Consider the following 19,543-nt stretch of genomic DNA (forward strand, 5'->3'; position numbering starts at 1 on the left):
CCCACAGAGCCCAGCCCAGGCCTCGTGCCCCCTTGCTGCCCACTCCTGTGTTCCGGGCTGGAAGCTGCTTTTCCCAGCCGCACTGGCAGCTGCCTCCAGCTTCCCCTTCGGCTCCGCCCCCCAGCGAATTCCCCACTCAGCCTTGTGGTGCCCCCCACGGCCCCTCCTGCGGTTGGAAGGACTTGACTCGGGTGTTACAGACACAAGCGGACGAGGCCGCAGCCTACACGCTCCCGAAGCCAGCCACCCACCAAATGCAAGCCGTCTTCAGGTCCCCACACCCTGGCTCCAGTCACCAGGAAAACACACAAGGGGCCTCTGGACGTCCCTGTAGCGTGACCCAGAGGAACGGAGCCAACCGGAGGTCCCCACGACAGCCCGCAAGCTCTGCAGCCCTGACAAGAACGCTGAGGGGTGACCGCCAGTCAGGGGACGGACCCACGCACCTGCTCCTCTCCTGCTTTCCGGGCGACACAGTGACTGCGGCCAGGCGGCATCACCCACGTGGCTGGAAGTCTCCCGCCGTGGCCGGCCCTCTCTGCCCGTGGGGCGGGTCAAGCTGAAAGCTTTCCTAACTCCATCCCGCTTCATCCGACGCAGGCGAGAAGATGGGATCCACACCGACGCATTCCTGCTTGTGGGAGCTTTGCCTGGGGAGTCTGCAGTGCTGTGCGGGGTGACAAACTCCCTCCCTGGGCCTGTGCGGTCCTGGGGACACTCAGCTGTGTGAGCAGTGAGCATGAAAGGGCCCCTTCCTCTAGGCTGGCCCCAGGCCACGGCCACCACAGGGCAGTTCAGCCCCACTCTGGCCTGATGTGGCGGTGCAGGCTCCAAGCTGCATCACGGTGCCCGGAGCTGCCATTTCCAGGGCATCGGGAACCCTATCATCCTCTCCCATGGCCAGGTGCCCTGCCCCAGTAGACTTGGAGTGAGTGTCTTTCCAAGGGAGGATGGCCAGGCAGTGCCAGGTGCTGCTGATCTGTCCTCTCAAGGGAAGGCGGGGGCCCCGAGGGTCAGCATCTGCAGGGAGGCGGCGGGCAAGCGGCCAAGTATGTTCCCCTACCCAGGGGTCTAGGCTGAGGGTCCCTGGGCTTTGGTGGGTCCCCCTGGAGTCTCCAGGCTCCGGCTTCAGAAGGTTGGAGTCAGTAGCGAGAGGAGCTGAGGCAGAGCCCAGCAGAGCAGATCTCAGGATTTCCTGGTCATTGAAGCTGGAGCAGTATCAGGGGCCACTGAAAGCAGTGATGGGCACCACCATATACTTTAGAGATGCGGGAAGTCTGCAGACCTGCAGGTTCTTGGTTCCCTTTATGTGCTGAATCACATTTATTGATTTGCATATACTGAGCCCTCATTCCATCCCTGGAATAAAGGGATGAATTGTCTTTTCGATGTGCTGTTGGATTCAATTTGCTAGTATTTTGTTGAAAATTTTGGCTTCTCTGTTTGTTGGAGATACTGGCGTGTAGTCTTTGTTGTGTCCTTGGCTGATTCCTCCCTAACTCATTCTGTGATACCAGAATTGAACAGTATCAAAAAGACGATCATCACAATCAAGTGGACTTTATTCCAGGGATGGAAGGATGGCTCAGCATACACAAATCAATAAATGCAACTTACAACATAAAGAGAACTGAGAATGAAAATCATATGACCATCGCAATAGATGCAGAAAAGCATTCCATAAAATCTTTCCTCCAAGGTTGTTTGGAATCATTTCAGTAACTTCGGTCCTGGTTCTTTATACGTCTGGTAAAATCTGGTTGTGAATATGCCTGGTCTTGGGCTTTTTTGTTGTTGTTGGAAGTTTTTTTTATTATGAATTTGATTTTATTACTCCTTATTGGTCTGTTCAGTAGTTATAGTTCTTTCTGGTTTAATCTTGGGAGGTTGTATGCTTCTAGGAATGTATCCATTTCCTGTACATCTTCTACTTTGTGTGCACAGAGGTATTCATAGTGCTGTCTGATCATCTTTTGTTTTTTGTGGTATCATTTGTACTGTCAGCCTTATCATTTTTGATTGTGCTTATTTGAATCTTCTTTTTTTCTTGGTTAACCTAGCTAGTGGTCACTAATTTTGTTTATCATTTCAAATGACCAGCTTGTCTTGATTTTTTAATTGTTGTTATTGTTTGTTTGTTTGAGATGGAGTTTTGCTCTTATTGCCCAGGCTGGAGTGCAAATGGCATGATCTTGGCTCACTGCAACCTCCACCTCCTGGGTGCAAGCGATTCTCCTGCCTCAGCCTTTCTAGTATCTGGGATTATATGCATGTGCCACCACGCCTGGCTAATTTTGTGTTTGTTAGGAGAAATGGGGTTTCTCCATGTTGGTCAGGCTGGTCTAGAACTCCCAACCTCAGATAATTTGCCTGCCTTGGCCTCCCAAAGTGCTGGGATTATAGGCATGAGCCACCACACCCAACCAGAACCAACTTTTCATTTTGTGGATCCTATGTATCATTCTGTTTTGTCTTAGTCTCACTTAGTTCTGTTCTCATTCTTGTTATTTCTTTTCTTCTGCTAGATTTTGGTTTGGGCAGACAGCCAGGAGAGCTGCAGAAAAGAGCTAGGCAGATCCTGCACCCAGTATAGAAATGTTCTCAGACTCAGACCCTTCTTGTTCTCTTTCCCTGAGGTGTGATGTTAGGATGTTAATTTGAGATCTTTCTTTCTTTTTAATGTAGGCATTTAATTCTATAAAATTTCATCATAGCTCTGTTTTTGCTGTACCACAGAGACTTGGTATGTTTCATCTCTACTTTCATTTGTTTAAAAGAATTTTTTTATTTCTGTCTCAATTTTGTTGTTTACTCAAGAATTATTCTTGAAAAAGTTGTTTAGTTTCCATGTACTTATGTAGTTTTGAAAGTTCCTCTGGATATTGATTTCTAATTTTATTCCACTGTATTCTGAGGATTCTTGATATTTTATTTTTAAAGTTGAGAGTTGCTTCATGGCCAAGCATATGGTCGATTTTTGAGAATATTCCATGCTAAATGAGAATGTTATTCTGTGTTTATTGGGTAGGATGTTCTACAGTTATTTATTAGATTCATTTAGTCTATAGTCCATTTCAAGTCCTGTGTTTCTTGATTTTTTGCCTTAATTATCTGTCCAGTGGTGTCAGTGAGGTGTTGAAGTTCCCACTATAGTTGTATTGCTATCAACCTGTTTTCTTAGGTCTACTAGGATGTATTGTAGGAATCTGGGTGCTCTGGTGTTGGGTACATGTATATTTAGGATCGTTAAATCTTCTTGTTTTATTGAACCCTTTATCTTACATAATGCCCTTCTTTGTCTTTTTTTTTTTTTTTTAACTGTTGTTGGTTTAAAGTCTGTTTTATCTGATATCAGCATGGCTATTCCCATTTGCTTTTGTTTTTCTTTGCATGACATATCTTTTTCCATCTTTTAACTCTGAGTGTGAAGGCATCTTTAACCAGTAGGTGGGTTTCTTGTAGGCAGCAAATGATTGGATCTTATTTTTTTAAGCAAAATTGCCACTCTTTATCTTTTAAGAAGAGCACTTAAGCTGTTCACATTCAATGTTAACGTTGGTATGTGAGGTTTTGTCCCTATCTAGTGTTGTTAGCTAGTTGTGTTGGAGTTTAAATTGTGTAACTGCTTTATAGGATCTGTGAGCTTTGCACTCATGTGTCTGTGATGCTAAGTGTTGCCCTTTTGTCTCCATGTTTAGACCTCCTTTGAGTACTTCTTGTAGTCTGGTGGTGACAAATTCCCTTAGCATTTGCTTGTCTGGAATTATTTCTCCTTCACTTATGAACCTTAGCCAGGCAGGACTATAAAATTCTTGGCTGGCATTTTTTTTTCACTAAGGAAGCTAAGAATTGGCCCCCAATCTCTTCTGGCTTGTAGGGTTTCTGCTGAGAAGTCTGCTGTGTGTCTGATGGATTTTCCTTTACAGGTGATTTGACCCATCTTTCTAGCTGCTTTTAACATTTTTTTTCTGGTGTTGGCATTGGATAGTCGGATGACTATATGCCTTGGTGATGTTTGTCTTGTATAATATCTCACAGGTGTTCTCTGAATTTATTTTACTGGATGTCTATTTCTTTAGCAAGATTAGGGAAATTTTCCTGAATTATTTCCTCAAATATGTTTTCCAGGTGGCTTACTTTTTCTTCTCTTTCAGAAATGTCTGTAAGTTGTAGGCTTGGTCCGTTTACATAATCTCATACAAAGACTTTGTTCATTATAATTCTTTTTCTTTATTTTTATCTGACTGGGTTAATTCAAAAGACTGGTCTTCAAGCTCGGATCTTCTTCCTTCTGCTTGGTCTAGTCTATGTTAAAAAGCTTCCAACTGTACTTTGAAATTCCTAAAATGAACTTTTCTTTTCTAGAAGTTCTGTTGGGTTTTTGTTTTTAAGGTAGTTACCTTTTTTTTCATTTCCTGGAAGGTTTTCATGGTTTCTTTGTGTTGGTTTTCAACCTTCTCTGGGATCTCATTGAGCATTCTTACAACCCATACTTTGACCTCTTTATCTGTCATTTATGAGTTTTCACTTGGTGGGGGCCACTGATAAAGAGCTAGTGTGACCCTTTGGTCACACATTCCTATTTTTCATGGTGCCAGAGTTCTTATGCTGGTTGCTTCTCATTTGGAGAAGCTTACACTTCTTATTTTTTAATTTCTTGTTATTCTGATTTGTTTTTTTTCCTCTATTATTTCCCCTAACCCTCAGGGGTGTGACTGCAGAGTGCCTGGGATAGGGTCTTCGGCTTTCCTTCTAGAGCCCTCTGCACTTCCGTCAGCAGGTTTTATAGTGAGCTGTGCAGTCTGACCCACAAGCCAGGGGGTGGTAGTAAGGGGTAAGAACCAGCTGCAGCACAAGTGGATGGGTATGAACTAGACCTTTGTTTACTGGGAGACACTCTGTTGTTTCAGGTGATGGGCTGGATAGTGGAGTGCCTGGTGCCCTGAACTATCTGAGGATGGTGGGCACAGCTAGGCAGAGCTGGACCCCCTGGCTTGCCCAGGAATGCCCCAAAGGCAAGCACAGGCCCCTGGGGGACTGCACCAGCTCTATGTCCTAGACAGGCAGAAATGCAGTCTGTTTCCCTCTCACACCCTGTGCTTTCAGTTCAGATGCACACTGTTGTCTGTCTCCGGGCCACAGTGGAACAGAGACCGTGGAAACGCCTGTCCCGCGGCTCTCTGTGGGGGCCGTTTGGGGATAGAAACCTGACTCTGCCCGACACAGACAGCTCTGTGGCTTACCCGCTCCTCGGGGTGGTAACTGCTACTCTTTTTTCTAGAGATGTAGAGACAGGCGGTGGGGTGGGGAGTGCCTCTGCCTTTCAGCCTGTGTGGACCGGTTTCGGGTGCAGTGATGTCAGCTGGTTGGGTGAGAATATTGTGACCTGTTGGGTCACAATAGGCTACATACTTCTCTAATTCCCAGGTCCCTAGATAGCCAGTGAATGGTGTGTAAGAGTGCTGAAGTGACTAGACAGGGATGCGGCTGGCCCAGAGTTCAGGTGTTGGCTGTGATAGGGAGGGGTCGACTGGTCCCTGGTCACCACCCAAACTCTTAGGTGGGAGCAGGCAGAACACTCAGGCAGTGAGAGCCTGAGAGAAGATAATAGGCCTGTAGGGGCTGGGCTGTCAGAAGGGCTCCAAGCTGCAGCTGAAAAAGTCAGGCAAGAGCAGAGGCTTGTGCTGTGGCCCTTCCACTGGGGAGGGCAGACCCCCCGAGCTGGTTCACTGGAGACTGGCAGCTGTGGAGTGCATGGCCCGTCGCACTTGCCTCCCACAGAAGCAGTGCTGGATTTCGCTGTTCGGGGCCTGTGCAGGTGCCTGGCCTCCCTGCTCCTTTCCTGGACCGTGGGTGGCAGGGGTGGAGGCAGCAGTGGCAGTGACTACTGCATGACCCACAGGGCTTATCAGTGTTTTCCGGAGTTGGGATCTCAGGGAAACGCTGAGCTACAGGGTGGCTGTGCTGGTGCGCTGTTGCAATGCAGGCATACCCCATTTGGTGGGGAGCAGCAGAAGTAGGGAGCTATGCAGTGCGTGGTCTGCCTGCTCCTCTATACCACAGTTGCAGCATCTGTCTCTGGGGCATGCAAAAGTGCCCAGCCTCCGTCTTGGGCCTGGCAGCAGCAGCTGGTATTAGGCTGTTCAGGGATCAAAGCCTGTGGATTCCATACAGGTTTGAGTGATGCCTTTGTGCTATACTCTGTACTTATTATTTTGAGTTCTCTCTGGGAGAAAGGTGCCCAGTAGCTACTGCCAGTCAGTCATCTTTAAGCACTTTATGTTTTAAGGACATTAGCACTTTATCTGCAATGTATTTTACAAATATTTTCTACTAGTTCATCAGTTATCTTTTGATTTGTTTATATTTTGCAATGCAAAAGGTTTTTTTTCTGTTGTCAGCTTTATCAAGCTTTGCTTTTATTTATTGAAAAGCCTTTTCCTATACCCAGCTATGTAAGTTTGTTTTCACACTGCTGTAAAGAACTGCCTGATACTGAGTAATTTATGAAGAGTTTAATTGACTCATACTTCTGCATGGCTGGGAGGTCTCAGGAAGGTTACAATTAAGGCAGAAGGGGAAGGGGAAGCAAGGTCCTTCTTCACAAGGCGGCAGGAGACAGAAACAAAGGAGAACCACCAGACACGATCACAACCACATCTTGTGAGAACTGACTCACTGTCACGAGAACAGCACAGGAGAAAGTGCTCTCATGAGCCAATCACCTCTCATCAGGTTCCTCCCTTGACATGTTTGGATTACAATTTGAGATGAGATTTGGGTGGGGACAAAGCCAAACCATATCACCAAGTGTGTTAGTGAAGGTCCTCTAGAGAAACAGAACCGATAGTTCCAATGGCTGTCTCTCTCATATATATTCTCTCTCTCTCTCTCTCTCTTTCTCTCTGTCTCTCTCTCTCTCTCTCTCTCTCTCTCTCTCTCTCTGTGTGTGTGTGTGTGTGTGTGTGTGTGTTTTTTCACATGGTTTTGGGGGTTGGTAAGTTCAAAATCTGTAGTCCAGGTCAGTAAGTTGGAACCTCTTGGGCAGGAGTTGATGCTGTAGTCTTGAGGTGGAATTTCTTCTCCAGGAAATACTAATTTTGCTTTTAAGCCCTTTTAACTGATTGGATAAAATCCACCACATTTTTTAGAGTGATCATAGTCTTCCTTACTTAAAGTCAATTTACTATTGATGTTAACCACATCTACAGAATACCTTCTCAACACATATTGATACGGTTTGGCTCTGTTTTCCCATCCAAATCTCGTGTTCAGTTGTAATCCTCAGTAGTGAAGGTGGGGCCTGGCGGGTGGAGTTCTCATGAATGGTTTAGCACCGTCCCCCATTGGGACCATACAGTGAGTGAGTTCTCATGACACCTGCTTGTTAAAAGTGGGTAGCGCCTCTGCCCGCTCTCTTACTCCTGCTCCAGCTGTGTGAGGCACGCCTGCTTCCTCTTCACCTTCCGTCACAACTGTAAGTTTCCCAAGGCCCCTCTGGAAGCTGAGCAGAAGCTTCTGTGCTTTCTGTACAGCTTGCAGAACCATGAGGCAAATGAACCACTTTAAAAAAAATAATAAATTACGCAGCCTCAGGTATTTTTTATAGGAAGGTATGAACAGACTAATATACTCATCAATCATGTTTGAATGAGTTACTGGATACTGTATTCTGCTCAAGCTAACATATACAATTATCATAGCCATTAGGACAGAAAAGGTGTATTTCTGGTATTACTAGCTGAAAGCAAATTCCTTTTGGTTGTCATTACTAACAGAAATTTAGAAAAGAAAGCATTTGTCAGGCAATACCTTCATACTAGCGTCTTAGTCTATTTTCTGTTGTTTATAATAGAATATCTGAAGTGGGATAGTTTGTAAATAAAAAAAAATTTATTTTCACAGTTCTGGAGACTGAGAGGTGTCAGCTCGAGGTGAATCTGGTGAGAGTCTTATTGCTGGTGGAGATTCTCTGAAGGGTCCCAGAGTGGCACAGGGCATCACACGGTGAGGGGCTAAGTGTGCTTGCATGTGTAAGCTCAGGTCTCTCTTTGTCTTCTTATAAAGTCACCAGTTTCCCTTGCATGACAGTCAGGAATGGGTTAATAATATTAATGGGGGCAAAACCCTTCATAGTCTCATCACCTCCCAAAGGCACCACCTGTCAACACTGCCACTTCTGGGCTATGTTTCAACATGAGTTCTGGAAGGGACATTGAAATCATAGCAACCAGGTACCAGGAGACATACTAATTTGCTACAATAATGAAATGATTTCAGGTACAGAAATTGCACCTGAAGTCCCCACTGGCTGAGTTTACAGTACTTTACCGTCATTCTGTAAGATCCATCTGTCTTCTGCACAGCCCAAACAACCCAGCTGAATGTGAATAGGGTGGGAGTCACTGTCCCTCCACTCTTTGAGTCCTTGATAGTGACACCAACATTTGTCATTTTTTCTGCAAATGCAATATTGCTTTTTATTTACCGTTTTCCTGGGCAGAAGCAATTCTAGTGGCTTCCATTTGGCTTTTCCTACCATAATAGCCCTTGCTTCACAGATCGAGACCCTTGTGGGATTTTGTCAGGACCTGATATGTCTATTCCAAGCATGTTCTGGAACTGAGGGAAATAAGCGCTGGGTGGGTTTAGTCATCAGTTCTACAATCCCTTACATTTGGGGTCTCCTGAAATTAGTGTCAATTCAGAGCCTGTGTTTAGAAATTCCTGAGAAGTCCGATGATGTCCTTTTCCCCAGTGCAAAGCCCCCCTGGTCGAAGGATGTGAGCCTCTCTGGGGGAGGATGTGAGAAAGACTGACTGTATAGATTGTTGGCAGTGTAGTGGGGTCTTTCCTCCAGAGAAACTGACCTACCTTTCATTCAAGCGGTTCTGGCTCAGAGTGGGAACTGCTCCAGGGTCCAGGACTCTGCTTTCATGATTCGGGTTCAACTTCTGTCCGCTTGACCTGGAACTCCTCTGCTTATACATAGCAGATAAGGATTGAGTGGACTCCACATCTATTTATTTGGCATCTAGGAACACCATGATCAACTAGCCAGTGCCCTGGGCCTCTGCCAGGCAGACTCTCCTGATTGCTCACTACTGCAGCCATACCAGCTTACCTGGTTAGTAAGGATTGCCACGTGGCCCTGCCATGCCCCTCCCACCACATTTATTTCCACTGCTTTTAAGGATCCCAGTTAAGTGACAGCAGGCCCCACTATGATGTCTAACCTACAGAGAAGAGTGCCCACAGAGCTCTTCCAGGATGAAAAACTCCCTTCACACACTTATTTCTGACAGTCACGATGAAAGATGTGTCCTTGGGCCTCCGGGAAGGATGGCCACCATGAATTGGTGCAGATCCTGCATGACACATCTGCTTTATCGTTTTGGATCTCCTTCAGTCTTGGGATATGTTTCTTGATGGTGAACCAAGATTGTCCCGGCATTCATTTCACGTGGGCCATCTTTTATTCATATTTCAGCCAACCAATCAAACTATTAGAGCCCATTTCTAACTCTCAAGCTGTCCAGAATCTCTGCTTAGAGGGCCCATATCAATAAATTCAGCCCAAATCTAACCTCTCTTCGACCGTGACCCTCCTCACTGAGTACTCATTTCCACTGTGTTCCCCTGATGCATCTGCACGCGCTGGAAATGCCACATGGTGGTTTTAGGGTGCAGCACAGCTCCTCGTGGTTCCCACTTTTACCTCGTCTTTTGGGGCCTGCTGGTACTTAAGTGTAGCTTTAGGTCTAGAAGGAAAGACAAGGGTGGAATCAGTTCTGAGACAAATCAGCAGTGTCTTGCAAGGCAGCTCCCTCAAGGAGGCGACGGCAGGTTCTTCGGGCAAAGCAGAGTTTCTGACATCCCCAGGGACGCCTTGCCCCGTGCTGCCTCAGGCTGTGCTCCTCTGCACACAACAGTGGCACACCTTCACCTAGGAGTGGGAAGGCTGGAGCTGGGGAATTCCCTTCCACCCAGGAGTGGGCATTTCCAAGGACAACTCGGAAGAGGAGAGCCCAGCAGTCCCTCTCCACCAGTGAGCGGGCTGCGACGCCGGCTCCTGTGAGCAGGGCCAGACTGGGCTCTTTTTCAAAAGAGACCCTGCCTGCTATCCTGGATGTCTGGGTCCTGGCTCCTCCAAACCCTATTGCCAGTCCTTTTTTTTCTTTTTTAGAAATTCCACTGCTGGATACATATACAGGAAATTTTTCAGGATATGTGCTAGAAAAGTTGCAAAATGCTATTGAAAGTGAAAGCACTCATATAAAATAGTCCCCAGAGAGCTTCTTCATTTCTGTCCATCATGTGAGGACACAGTAAGAATGTCCTGTCTATGAAACTCATGTCAATAGATCCTCACCAGACTCGAAATCTGCCAGCACCTTCATCCCAGACTTCTCAGGCTACAATCTGTGAGCCACAAATCTCTGCTGTTTCTGAGTCACCCAGTCTGTGGTACTTGATTATAGCAGCTTGAATAAATGAAGACAGAGATTGGTACCAAAAAATGGGGGTGCTGCTAGGTAATTGGGCAGAGGCTAGAAGGGTTTTGAAGTGCATGCTAGAGAAAGCCTGTGTCACCGTGAGCAGACCCTGAAGGATGATTTCAGTAAGGGCTCAGAACAGGAGGAGGAGCGCTGTAGAGAAAGCCTCCACCTCCTCAGAGAATATCTACGTGGTCATGGACAGAATGTTACTAGAAATATAGATGATACAAGCCATTCTTATGGGTCGCAAACAGAAATCAGAAATAAGGACCATGTTATTGGAAACTGGAGGAAAGGCAGTCCTTGTTGTAAAGTGACAAAGGACTTGGCGGAATTGACTTTCTGTCCTGGTGTTTGATGTGAAATAGAACTGGTGAGTACTTAAATAAGATATTTGCTGGAAAAAAAGTGTTTAAGGTGCAACTTGGTACTCTTGAATGCTTGTAGTAAAATAGAACAAGAGAGAAATCATTTGAAGATAGATTTTTTTAATCAAAAGAGAAGCAGAACTGGACGATTTGGGAAATTGCCAGTCCATGTTGCAAAATATGAGAAAGCATGTTCTGGAGAGAACACCAAGAATGTGGCCGAGTGACCATTTGGTAAGATTAGCATGGGTCAGCCAGGTGTCGTTCATCCAGACAATGGCAGAATGACCCTGGAGGCATTTTAGAAATAGCTGGGGCTGCCACTCTCAGCACTCAGCCACAGTGCAAGAGGCTGGGGATAGACTGTTGTTAAAGGATGGCCTGAATTTTTCTGTAAGACCTTGGCACTCACTTCCTTGTCCTACTTCAAGGCTCTGCTCCCCACATTCTGCATTCCTGCTCACTGACCACCCCAAGTAGGCTTCAGTGAGCTTAGGTGTGCCATATGTCATAGTGGGTGCTCCTCTAGAGGGTACAGGGAGTAAACCTTGGTGGTGTCAACATGGGGTCCTGTCTGCTAGAGTGCAGGTTGCATGAGCTGTGGGGTGTGGAAGCCTCCACCTAGATCTCAAAGGATGGGAGTGGCCCAGAACTTGAGGCACAAGACTGAGGCAGAGGGCTGCTGGAGAGCCATGGCTAGTGGAGCCAGCGGGGTAGGGCAGCCCAAGATCCCGGTCGGGTGGGGTTACCAGTGAATGATTCCAGTATGGGAGACCTGCAGGAATGCAACTCCCAACTCATGAGAGCTGCACTGCGGGCTGCACCCAGCAAAGCTGCAGGGACAGAGCATCCTGGAGCCCTGGGGGAAGTAGCCCCTGTGCCATGATATTCAGAAGATGGAACACCCAGTCGAAGGAGATTATTCTTGAGGCTTCAGGTTTAACGTTTTTTGTCACATTACATTTTGGAACTGCCTGAAACTTGTTACTCCTTTCTTCTTTCCTGTTTCTCCTTTCTGGAATGGGAATGCTTACCCTACGCCTCTCCAACTGCTGTATTTTGGAAGCACGTAACATGTTTGATTTCATAGGTTTATAGCAAGAGCAGTTTGACTCAGGGTAATTGTACCCTGAATTTTATCCATATTTGACTCAGATAACATTTAAATTATACTTGGGACTACAATTATAAAGTTGATGCTAAAATAAGCTAAGACATTTGGGGCTACTGAGGAGAAGTGCATGTATTTTGTATATGAGAAGGATGTCGAGTTTAGGGAACCAGAAGCAAAATAGTTTAATCTGAATTTCTGTGTCTGCCCTCCAGAATTCTTAGGCTGAAATCTAGTCACAAGGTAAGTAATGGCAGGGCAAGTCCACAGAGGAGGGGAGGGAAGGAGGCAGTGCCCTCATGAATGGGATTGACGTCCTTTTATCAGAGGCCCCAGGGAGCTTGTCTTGCCCTCTGCCACCGTGTGAGGAAACAGCAAGGTTTTAGCTATGAACCAAGAGATGGGTCCTTGCCAGACACAGAACCTGCTGGCACCTTCATCTTAGCCTTCTCAGCCTTCAGAACCATGAGAAATAGATTTCTAGTGTTTGTCAACAACCCAGGCTGTGGCATTTTCTTAGAGCAGCCTGAGTGGATTAACACCAAGAACTCTAGCTAGGTGTCCTCCCAACCTGGGCACTTCCTCTCCCCGTACTGCTGAGCCCTCCAGGGCATCCTGGAACTACTGACCACACCTGGAATGATGGGGAAACAAAAGCTCAGATCCTCATCAGCCACCAGGAGCTGGTGGCTGTGACCTTTGCCCTGATGAAAATCCTTGGGGATAAGGACAGTCTGGCTGACGCACTCTCACCCTGGGCACTTCCTCTCCCTGCACGGGAGCACTGTGCAGTGGCCAGTTCAGGAGGGGTCAACTCTCTCTGCTGGGCTAGGAGCACACGAGGCCCACAGGCAGGTTCGCGTTGGGAAACGCAGCCTCCCTGTGCCCACCCCAGGTCGTGGCACATGGCATAGCTCCGTATCAGCCAGGAACGAGTGAATAAAAGGCATCTGAGTCCTGTTGGCCCAATCCTGTCTCTCCTGTTGGCAGAAACATTTCTGGAACCACACCCAAGCTTCCCACCCTACATGACTCTTCCATCTCCTCACAGCACCCTCGGGAGCTTCCCCAGGGGACAGCACAGGAAGCAGAGGACCCAACGCCCACTGCTGGAACAAGGCCTGGTCCATGGAAGACGAGGCCTGGGGCACGAAGCTGACGTGATCAGCTGTAGGGACATAGGTCCCTCCAGACTCAGTTGTATCACTTGAAAATGGGGATGTGTCAGGACAAGGGGCCACAGGGGCCTTTTTACTCTAACCTGCAGCACCCTATTCCAAGGTGACAGCTTTCAGAGCGCTCAGGGCATGCTCGAGCTGAGGCAGGCTGCAGGAGGGAACTCGACTCTGAGATGCTGGGATCCCGCTTACTGACTCCGACACAGTCTGCATGGAGGCTCCGGCCAGGAGGAGAGGGACAGGTATATGTGAGACTAGGCAGGAAGGCAAGGGATAAAATCACAGCACCCTTGCATGGCCACACAAGGACCCTGGAACCAGCGCCTGGAGGGGTGGGGCCAAACCTCCCAGAGGACGCTGCTTGATGGAGAAGGGGCCAGGTGGGGCTGGGAACAAGGCCCTGCCAGCAAGGTCTTCCCACCTGTGCCCTGGCCTTACTGCTTAGCCTGGCAAGCCCAGGTCCTGGAGGCCCTCAGGAATTCCATTTGTGCTGAGGCTGCCTGGACAGAGGGGTGGCTCAGAAAGTTGTGCACATGGGAGAGAAGCGGGGTGGCCTCGGTCAGGCAGAGGGAGGCTGGTGGCCAGGCTGGGACCCTGGGTGCAGAGCCCTGAAGGTGAGGAGGGGGTACGTGCTGGGCCTCAGTATGAAGCTGTAGACCATCTTTATATCCTCTTGGGTTACTGTCTCCACCTGGAGGTGTTTCAGCACCTAGGACAGAAGCCGGGTTTCCATCTGGCCTGGTCAGCAGCCCACGGACATGAGGCAGCCTCCTCAGACCCTCAAGGTTGCAGTGATTATGCTGCAGGAGGGCAGCAGGCTGGGCCCCAACCTGCCCCATTCCTGACCAGCCCCACCTTACAGCCCAGGCCTCGTCCAAGCCCCACTACCCTGTACAGGTTCCACCTGCCTCCCCCAGTCCCAGCCTGAGCCTGTTTAGCAGCAACGTCGCCCAGATCTACCCTCCTCACCATACCAACTCCTGCCCAGGACCTACACAGCCTGAGTCTAGCCCAGGTCCTCCCAGTACCCGCCCTGCCCACTCCAGGACACACAGGCCACGTCCACTCTGCCCAGGCCCATCCCACATCACCCAAATCCCGCCAATGATGCACGGACCCCACCCAGGGCCCCCCACCCCCGGTCTGCTCACGTGGTGCAGCAGCAGCAGCATCTCCGTCTCTGCCAGGCGCCTTCCCAGGCACTGGCGCATGCCAAAGCCAAAGGGCATGTACTGGAAGTTCCTGCCAGAGCCCTTGATGTCTAGCCAGCGCTGGGGCCTATAGCGCTCAGGTCTCGGGAACAAGGCGGGGTTGTGACCCAGAGAGTAGAGGGACACACGCACCAGTGTCTGTGGACGGTGCAGAGCGGGGATCAGGGAAAGATCGGGGAGGGAGGTTGTCAGCTGAAGGGGTGTGGGGCTCACTCACCCCAGCGGGGATGTGGTAGTTCTGCAGCACCAAGTCTGAGCTCACCACTCGCTCCAAAAAGGGCCCCACAGGATAGAGCCTGGAGGTGGGGGCATCCATAGAAAGGGTCCTCAGCTGGACGGGGCGTCCTGTGCCCTCTGCAGCCTTCCTACCCAAGACCCCCGAATGTCCCCAGCCCATGGGAAGCCCAGGTCGTGAGGAAGAGCTTCGTGCACCTACTGAGCCCAACCAAACCTCCCCTAATCTGAGCAGCCCCAAGCCCAGACGGACACGCCCCACCTTAATCCCCAGGGCGTTGAAGAGGGATTCCAGAGGAAGAAGAGGTCCCTGTTTTGAGGGAGAGGAAGAGCAGGTGCAGGGGAATGGGCTGCTGGGCGACACTGCCTATCAGCCCCAGCTTCTGTCTGCCACCCCCCAGTGGGGGCTGCTCTCCAGCAGGGGACCGGGGCCACAGGGAGGGCTCAGCCAGCACCCACCTCAAGCTCTCCTTGATAGCCGCCCGCAGCAGGGGCAGCTCGGTAGTTGCCTTCTGGGGATGTTCACTGATGCTGGCCGCGGCGGCCAGGCTCTCCTGGCGCAGGGCCTGCTGCACGTCAGGGTTCCGAGCCAGCTCAAAGAGTGTCATCAGCAAGGGAAACACAGTCTGCAAGAGCCATGGCTGCAGGGTCAGGCCTTGCACAGGACTCAGCCCCCGAGACACCCCTCCCATGACAGCCCCCTTGGCGGGGTGGGGACATGCATTCCCTGAGCATGACAGAGCCCTGGAACCCAAGACTTCAAATCCTAATACCCATCCAAACCCCTTTCCTTTAGTCCCCAGAGAAAGGCAACCCCCATTCCAACCAAGGCAACCTGCAAATGTGTTCATCACATTGCAATCTCAAGAAATGTGGGGCCTGTAGCTTGGGGATGGGACATGTGGGTGCCGTGCGGCATTGCAGAGCACTGCCCAAGACACAAGCTGGGCATCACCCTCTGTGGGTGGGGCTGATTGCCGGCCTGACCGTGTCCACACTCCCCGCGGTGAGTTCCATGGAGTTGGCCTTGATGGCATCTGGCGACAGTTCTGCATTCAACAGGAGCTTCGCCACGATGCCCGTGTAGCGTTGAGGGCGGCTGAGGGCCAGTTCCTGATAGATTTTCTGGATACAGTTATCACCTGTCCAGTGAGGGGGAGACTACCCTCAGGCCTTGGTGCTGGGAAGCATCCTTCAGGGTCCTCCTCTTGCCCACCCTCCCCAATACCCTCCCCCTGCCCTCATCCCAAATTCTCCGGATCAGTCCAGCCCAGCCCCAGCCTCATTCCCAATCTCCCTGGCATGACAGTGAGGAATTCCCAGGCCCTCCCTGTGGCCTCAGTTCCCCCCTGGGTAGTGCAGAGGGAGAAATTGGGCCCCACAGTGAGGCTGCCCCATAGCACCGCCCAGGTCCCTGGCCTCACCGTACTGGAAGATGCAGTCCCAGGCCTCAAAGTGCTCCTTCCACACCTTGGGGCTGGTCCAGCGAGACAGGCTCCTGGGCATGAACATGAGCTGGACGGTGGATTTGAGCATGACCTCCAGGGCACGGAGGAAGTTCAGGCTGGCAGAGCTGGGGCTGTGGCCAACCAGGCCCAGCCGCTCTCCAAAAAGGGCTAAGTTGCTGGCTGTGGGGAGGAGGCGTTGTGAGCCCAAGGCAGCCCCCAGCCTCCTGGCTGCCTCCCCACTCCCTCCAGCCCCCCGTCCCCGTCCCTGGCCACTCCGTGGTCTCTGAGGCTGGACCTTCCCGCCTGGGCCACACCTTCTATGGTGTAGTGGAAGATGCTGGACTGGACGTCCAGGGTCAGGCTCCCCCGGGTGTTCTGCAGCACCTTGTTCCTGAGGGCCTGGGAGAAGTCCCTGGCCACCGAATCCACCATCGGGAGGAACCTCTGCACGGCCCTGGGTGACAGCACATCCGGGTTCAGCCGCAACCGGTTGAAGCGCCATTCAGGCCCGTTCCTACAGAGGCCAGGGCAGAGCTTGTGATGCCGCCCGGCAAGACACGGGTCCCGACCCGCATCCCGACCCCTTGTCCTCAGATGGAATCGGCGTCCGGGGAAGGACTGGGGGCCCTGGAGGACGCTGCCTGCTTCTGTTCCAGCTCCAGCCTTTTCTGAGAGCGGCCTACAGGGGCTGGGCAAAGGCCACTCAGTTCTAAACAGGGGATGAGACGGTAGCTTCTGCCCACAGGTTCTGAGGGGGTAACTGAGGTCATTCCTGGGACCCGACGCCCCAAGGCGGGCACCACCTCACCCCATGCAGGCCCTCTCCGTGGTGGGGGCTCCATGGATGCCCCCAGGGAATGGTGGGGAGGAAGTTCCCCTCTCAGCCACATTCCTGCAGAACTCCTTTATTTATGTCCAGGCTGCTGTCAGGTGTAGACAAGGATGACAGGCAGAAGACGCACGTGTATACATGTGCCCATGCAGGACCTCAACACACGTGTGAAGAGACACGTGTACACCTGCGTGCCCATGTAGGACCTCGACACAGGTGTGAAGAGACATGTGAGACATGTGTACACATGTGTGCCCATGCAGGACCTCAACACACATGTGAAGAGACACATGTGCACGTGTGCAGACACTACACCCATGCCAGCACCTGCCAGTTCACACACACAGACGCAGGTGCACGCACACCACACATCACACATGCACACACGCAGTCACGTGCACACAGGCATGCACACACAATGCATGTGCAAATGCAGGTACCGAGAAACACACAGGCATGTGCACAGATGCAAGACACGCACACACACGGGGGTGCTCCTCTTCCTTCCCATATGCACACCCAGCCTCCTGGACCTGCCTTCCTGAGTCCTGACTCCCTCCCAGATGTGGTCTGTAGGCCAGCCTCAGTGAAGGCCTCCACCCGTGGGTGCCCTTTTACCTAAACCCCACTATTCCGAAGAGCATTTCCTTTCTGCCATGGAGTGGGGGCTGTCGCCGCTGTGACATCCTTGTCCAGTCCTTCCCCTGTCCTGATGGCAACGTCCCTGCAGGTGACCGACTCCAACCACCAGCGTCTCCCTGCCCACCTGAGCAGGCACCACCCTCTCCACGGCCCAGGACACATCTCCCCAGTGCCATCAACCGCCCTACCTTGTGCCTGGCTTCTGAGAGCAACGAAGCCACCAGCCACCTGCGTCCCCACCTGCCTGCTGGCCAGAACTGCCCCCATCACCAAGGTTTGCCAGGACTGCAGGAGCCAAGGGGGCCCTATGGGGAGGCTGCAGCCCTGGCGGACACCAGGCTCAGCACACACAGAGCCTGTCACCTGGGCCAGTGGGAGCCCCCTTCTCTGCACCTCAGTTTCCCGACTGGGGGAAGGAGAGTCCCCAGCCGCAAGAGAAAGCAGCCGCCCAGGTCGGTGCAGGGCAGGTTCTCCCTACACAGAAGGGCTCGCTGCTCTGTGTCCCCTCCTCTGCGGAGGCGCCCGTGCCCTTTTCTCCACCATTGCCCCGCTTCCCCAGCTGCGGGACAGAGGTGACCCCAGGGGACGGCCGTCCTCCGAGCTGGGTGCTCACTCTCACCACCTGCCACAGGGCCCAGGGCGGACGCACTTTCAGCTCCTGCCTCTCTCCCTTCCCAGGCTGCCCACCCGGCCCCCAGCCCCCAGCTCCTGGCTCGCCCCTCACAGCAAGAACACGCCACATTTGTGCCCACGGTGTTGTCTGTAGGCCACCCAGGGCTCCAGGCTCATCCGGCGGGGGTGCAGGCTGTCCACCTGCTGCAGCCTCTCCACATCCTCCGGCAGCATCACCCACACCGTGCGTGGTCCTCCCGACTCGGACCTGTGGGGCCAAGCACAAGGCTCTGCTGGACGGGGTCACGTCCTCCCCGGCCCCACCCTGCAGCCCCATCCAGCAGTCTCCTGTCACCCTCCCCGCTCCGGGATTAGCGGCTTCACAGCTGAAGCCCTCCTGCTGGCTCCCTGAAGCCTCGCTACTATAGTGTCTCTGAGTCCTGCCCTCTGCAGTGAGCTGGGCTTTGCTCCGCACCATTGCCTGCACTGGCAGAGCCACAGACCAGCACGTGCTGCCGCTCCTCCCTGTCCTCCAAAGATGCGGAGCCCCAGGACCAGCTGGGAATGGCAGTGCTGTGTGGCCGGCAGGGTCCTGAGAAGGAGGGGCAGGGATCTGGGTGTTCCCAGCGAGGGTCAGGGAGGGCTTTACCTGAAAATGGGCCCCAGCTCCTGGAAGGTCTGGTGCAGCTCCAGGTGCAGGTGCTCATAGCCCTGCTCCCTCCATATCTGCAGCAGCCTCAGCCACCTGTTGCCTGGAAGTTGGGGCATGGCTTCCAAGGGCAGCACCGTCCTAGGGGCCTGAGCGGCTCTGGTGCCCAGTGCCCGTGCCCCTTGCAGGGACAGCCAGGGCACTGCCGTGCACACCTCTGCCTTTGCCCTGAGTGCCATTCCAATGCTCCCTCCACCCTGTTCAGCCCCAATCTTTTTATCTCACCCGGGAACCTGCCCTGGAAACAGATCACGTCACGGGAGAACTGGCCCTGGACCTTCCTGGAAACCCTGGGTAGAGGTCAGGGCTGGAGGCGGGGACTGATCGTGGGTGCATGGGGGCAGGTGGGGGTAAAAGCATTCTCCCTCCTCCTCTAGGGCTGAGAGGAGCAAGATGGATGGGCCCTTATCTTATCCAAGAGCCTTGGATTATTCATCTCCTTGCAAGGTTCATAGCAAAAAATGAGGGAATGAGTTGGCATCATTGCATTAAACCACATGTATTTTTTTTTTACTTCTTACAATTGTTATTTAATTAATTTCTTGTTGACATTTAAAATTGCATTTATCTGTCTTGCACAACAGGATGTTTTGAAAGATGTGTATAAAGTCTGAAATATAATTTCTGTACTGATCAAGCTAAAGCATGTATTTATTAGCTAAGATACGAATTGTTTGTGTTTACGATGCATCGTCTCCT

At 51.4% G+C, this 19,543-nt stretch overlaps 1 protein-coding gene across 2 annotated transcripts; it reads right to left on the reverse strand.

Moving 5' to 3' along the window:
• Window positions 1–11,789: 11,789 nt before the first annotated feature.
• Window positions 11,790–19,035, reverse strand: CYP11B1 (cytochrome P450 family 11 subfamily B member 1). 2 transcript variants are annotated; one of them, XM_039464570.2, is made up of 9 exons: window positions 18,785–19,035; window positions 18,248–18,403; window positions 16,364–16,563; window positions 16,026–16,229; window positions 15,589–15,743; window positions 15,061–15,227; window positions 14,585–14,663; window positions 14,308–14,505; window positions 11,790–13,865 (listed from the first exon to the last, which is right to left on the reverse strand). In XM_039464570.2, the coding sequence occupies exons 1-9, from the start codon at window positions 19,021–19,023 to the stop codon at window positions 13,716–13,718; spliced, it is 1,548 nt and encodes a 515-aa protein (XP_039320504.1). In that variant the 5' UTR covers window positions 19,024–19,035; the 3' UTR covers window positions 11,790–13,715. The 2 variants fall into 2 exon arrangements, with proteins under 2 accessions (XP_039320504.1, XP_039320505.1); XM_039464571.2 differs by lacking the exon at window positions 14,308–14,505 and having other exon boundaries at window positions 18,785–19,030.
• Between the last annotated feature and the right edge of the window lie 508 nt (window positions 19,036–19,543).

Source organism: Saimiri boliviensis, chromosome 15 (genome assembly GCF_048565385.1).
Source record: "Saimiri boliviensis isolate mSaiBol1 chromosome 15, mSaiBol1.pri, whole genome shotgun sequence".
Taxonomy (NCBI): domain Eukaryota; kingdom Metazoa; phylum Chordata; class Mammalia; order Primates; family Cebidae; genus Saimiri; species Saimiri boliviensis.

Excerpts from the sequence above, each read along its gene's own strand:
- CYP11B1 (XM_039464570.2), bottom strand. The coding sequence starts at position 19,023 with ATGGCACTCAGGGCAAAGGCAGAGGTGTGCACGGCAGTGCCCTGGCTG. Across the intron at positions 18,404-18,784 it reads GAGCTGGGGCCCATTTTCAG|GTCCGAGTCGGGAGGACCAC; the intron begins GTAAAGCCCTCC and ends TTGGCCCCACAG. Across the intron at positions 15,228-15,588 it reads CCGCGGGGAGTGTGGACACG|ACTGTGTTTCCCTTGCTGAT; the intron begins GTCAGGCCGGCA and ends TGGCTCTTGCAG.